This window comes from Aethalodelphis obliquidens, unplaced genomic scaffold (assembly GCF_003676395.1).
Source record: "Aethalodelphis obliquidens isolate GAN/ISIS:26980383/991018 unplaced genomic scaffold, ASM367639v1 scaffold77, whole genome shotgun sequence".
NCBI lineage: Eukaryota > Metazoa > Chordata > Mammalia > Artiodactyla > Delphinidae > Aethalodelphis > Aethalodelphis obliquidens.
In genome coordinates this window covers 359,851-363,369 of record NW_020838021.1, presented here as the reverse complement: position 1 = coordinate 363,369, position 3,519 = coordinate 359,851, and the positions used below count along the sequence as shown (strand labels likewise).

Genomic DNA, 3,519 nt, shown 5'->3' with positions numbered 1-3,519 from the left:
GAGCCTGCGCGTCCGGGGCCTGTGCTCCCCAACGGGAGAGGCCACAAAAGGGGGAGGCCCCCCCACCCAAAAAAAAAAAAAAAAAAAAAAGTCCGGTAAAGCAGCCCAGAAAAAAATCACTCTTGATGCACTGGGTAAGCCTGAAGCCCTTATAGAAGAAAGACAAAAATGAGCCCCAAGAGACCAGAGCTCATTTTAATTACCCACGAAGTCTGACCAAGAAGCCCTGTCCTCCGTCCCATGGCCACACCCCCTCATGGGAGCTCCATTTCCAGGTCACGGGGCACAGGAACTGTAGCAGGCTCCTATTAGGTGTGGTTCACAGTCCACAAACACACCTCTTGTCTCCTCAAGGCCTTCCTCATAATACTGTAATCCCAAACCGATCAGCATTACTCCCAGCCCTAGAGTGTACAGCATTCTCAGCATACCCAGGAGTCATGCCACAGTACCCTAGAATCCAACTGGCCACTTCCCTTGAGCAGTGACCTACACGGACTTCAAACAGTGGCTCTAGTACTAGCTATTACATCACAGAAAAAATAACTCCAAGGCTGGTATCAGGCACACACAGAATAGAGAGTTGTTTATGTTGAGCGATTCTGAGTGAAAGAAAGAGCAACTCACATTTAATAAGCACATATGTGCCACACACACAGCTAGATTGTGGCACAGCTGAGGCTGGAACCAATCTGCAGGTTCCCAATTCAGTTGGCTTTTCAATTTAACAGCTAACTGAGAGCTGAGCCCTAAGGAAATAGGACCCAGAATAACAGAATAAGTGAGTATTATGGGGTGGAGTTATGACCACGGGGCGTGCCCCTAGGCTCGGGAGGGGTAGGGAAGAGGCAGTCTGTCACTAAGCACCTAAGGAGACCACTGAAAAGGGGAGGTGAGTAATAAAGACAAACTCTTTTATTTCCCAAGTGTTCCAAGGGTGGCCCCAAATCAGTGCTATAAAATTGGTATCAAGGGTCTTGGTGTTTCTAGGAGGCACATACTCTGCTATAAGCTCAAAGCAATGAATTCAGTTGGCATGATCTATAGACATTGCCCAAGAGGAGAATGACAGCCATCCAAGGACTAGCCACAAACTCCCCAGAAAGAAGGTTCTTCCCCTGGACCCAAGGTAACCATAATCAGGCAACTGTACTCAATGGAAACTCACTCGAAGGCGAAGAAGAGTGTACACGTCCCCAGGATGAGGAAGAGGGTCAAATAGAAGATGCCCTTTTGCCGGGCCATCATCACGCGGCCATCACAACAGAAGGTGTTCCTGCCTGGGAGTTTCTCCCATTTCCGTGTCACCTTCTTTCTCACCACCATCACAGACATGATTGGAATTCCTGGTCCAAAATGGGTTTTGTGATTACAAGAGGGAAGAAACAAAAGCTGAGCCCAGCTTTGAAATCACGTTGCCTGCTATTGCTGCCGCTGGGTCAAACATCATCAGAAGTCCAATTTCTAGCCCTAAGAAAAAGCACACACACACACACACAAATGAGACAGGAACAAGAAAATGCAGTTCAATCTTCCTTTCCCAGAGGCAGAAAGATGAGCACTGCTTGAAGGGATGGGGGTGAAGAAATGGGAGAGTTTATTTCCAATCTGTTTTTGTCCCCTAAAAGAAGAAAAGGTTAAAGGTTCTCAAAAAGAGAAGGGGGCTAGCATATCTTCTTAAATATACCCCTTTACTTCCAATATAATACTGATGATGTGATTATCATAGAACCTTGGAACTAGAAGGGATTTTGTAGTTGATAGGCCCAATTACTTTGTTTTGGAAATGAGTAAAGTGAAGACCGAAGAGGGGAGATAACTTCTCCAGGGTCACAAAGCCATGAAGCGAAGCCAAGAAAACAGGTCTGCTGACTTTCAGTCCAGGGAACTTTCCACTATACCATATTTTTCTATAATCATCACAAAGAGGACTCTAAAAATAATAGTAGAGTTTCTGCCCTTAAGGAGCCATTCCCACCCCTCCTCCAGTTCTTCGCCTTCTTTCTTCAATTAGCCACTCAAATGTGAATCACACCAGGGAACAAGTCATCCTCTGGCAGAGCTAGGAGGTTGTGGACACTCTGTACACAAACCCAGGTTGTATTTACTCAAAACAGATTTCCCCTAATCAAACCCTCCTAACTTCCTGAGTCCGGGAAATGAACCAACCTTGCTGGTCTAGCCTAACATTGGTGGGAATCTTAATGAAACCACATCACAGACCTGTAGGTGAAAGGCTGACTTAAGCAGGAGAGGTTCTGATATGGCTGGGGGGAGGAGGGGCGGGGGGGGGACGGCAGCAGTCAAGAAAAGTCATAAAGGTGCTTTCTGGGACATTTCAGAAGTACCATCTCCACTTAGCATCCTGAATCCCCAGGCCCAGCCTTTCTCTGCCACTGCCACCCTTCTCCTCCTCTCAGGTCGGGTGCTGTGGCCTCTATTTACTGATACCACATGCCCCGCGCTGGCAAGAATGAGGCGGAAGCCTGCAGCCCAACTGACTGATGAGAAACAACCAACTCGAAATCATTCCTGGGCTGGAGAGGGTAAGGGTCCCAAGAGAGACGAGGAACTGAGCAGGAAAAGGAGAAGGTGGAAGGCTTGGGAAAGGGGAGGGGGCACCAGAGGTACAGAGAACACTTCCTTTGTGTAAAACTAACCTGGAAAACAATCTTCTCCTGATAAACCGGCCCAGCGAGAGAAGAGAGACCAGGAAGGGGAGCCGGGCCTGGGAGAACAAAGATCAAAATCCGTCAAGAACCAGCGACCGGCCCAACGGCACGGGGCCGAGGCCGGAGTCCCAGGCGGGCGGCGGGCGCGGCCTCGGGAGGCCCGCCCTGCCTCGGCCACGCCGCCGACCACCGCCCCGGGCAGGTTGGGACGTGCGCCACCTCCGCACGCTCGTACACACTCACACACGCCCCGCCACGTGTAGTCACCCCCGGCCAGGGGCTCGGAAGTTGCCTAGCCGAGAAGGGGAGAGCCAGGGTCCGCGCGTCCCGGAGCAGCCGCGGGAGCGGTAGACCACGCGGCCGAACCCCGGAGACCCCCACCCCCACCCCTTGTTACCTGAACCCCGGAGACAGAACTCGGCCGGGAACCGAGGCCAGGAAGTGCACTGTCCCAGGGGACCGCGTCGGCCGCCCGAGGTGGCAGCGGCTTCTCCCCAGCCCGGAGGCTGCCTCCTCCTGACAAGGGGCCCCAATGGTCGGGGCCCTAAACCAGCTGTGGCAGCCGCCCACCACTGGGCGAATGGAACGCTCTTCACGTCACCAGGTCGTTCCAGTAGTTGCTCGCCCTCCATTGGCTGATCCTCCTCTGTGCCTCCGCCTCTGCCACCCCTGCCCCGAACTACCATTGGCTGAGCCAAACGCCGCTCGACGATGCCTCCGCCCCACTCTCCCACCCATCTCCCGGCTTCTTGCCCACCTGCCAAGCCATTGCCAGACTCCCTTTGGGGTCTGAGCGCCAATGTGAAGTGTCGCCTTCTATTAATATAGTTCCAAAGAGACTGGGGTG

The 3,519-nt window shown here is 52.3% G+C and overlaps 1 protein-coding gene across 4 annotated transcripts in view; it reads right to left on the bottom strand.

Annotated features, from left to right (window-relative positions):
• The window catches only part of ZDHHC9 (zDHHC palmitoyltransferase 9), a 31,863-nt gene extending 28,587 nt beyond the window's left edge, over positions 1–3,276 (bottom strand). The window contains exons 1-3 of one of the 4 annotated variants that reach the window (XM_027092376.1): positions 3,070–3,276; positions 2,661–2,728; positions 1,169–1,470 (exon numbers count right to left, since the gene is read on the bottom strand). In XM_027092376.1, the coding sequence (XP_026948177.1) occupies positions 1,169–1,335 (167 nt within the window). In that variant the 5' untranslated portion in view covers positions 1,336–1,470; positions 2,661–2,728; positions 3,070–3,276. The remainder of the gene's footprint in view (positions 1–1,168; positions 1,471–2,660; positions 2,729–3,069) is intronic. The other 3 variants (XM_027092375.1, XM_027092377.1, XM_027092378.1) reach the window with 3 other exon arrangements.
• Positions 3,277–3,519: the final 243 nt, after the last annotated feature.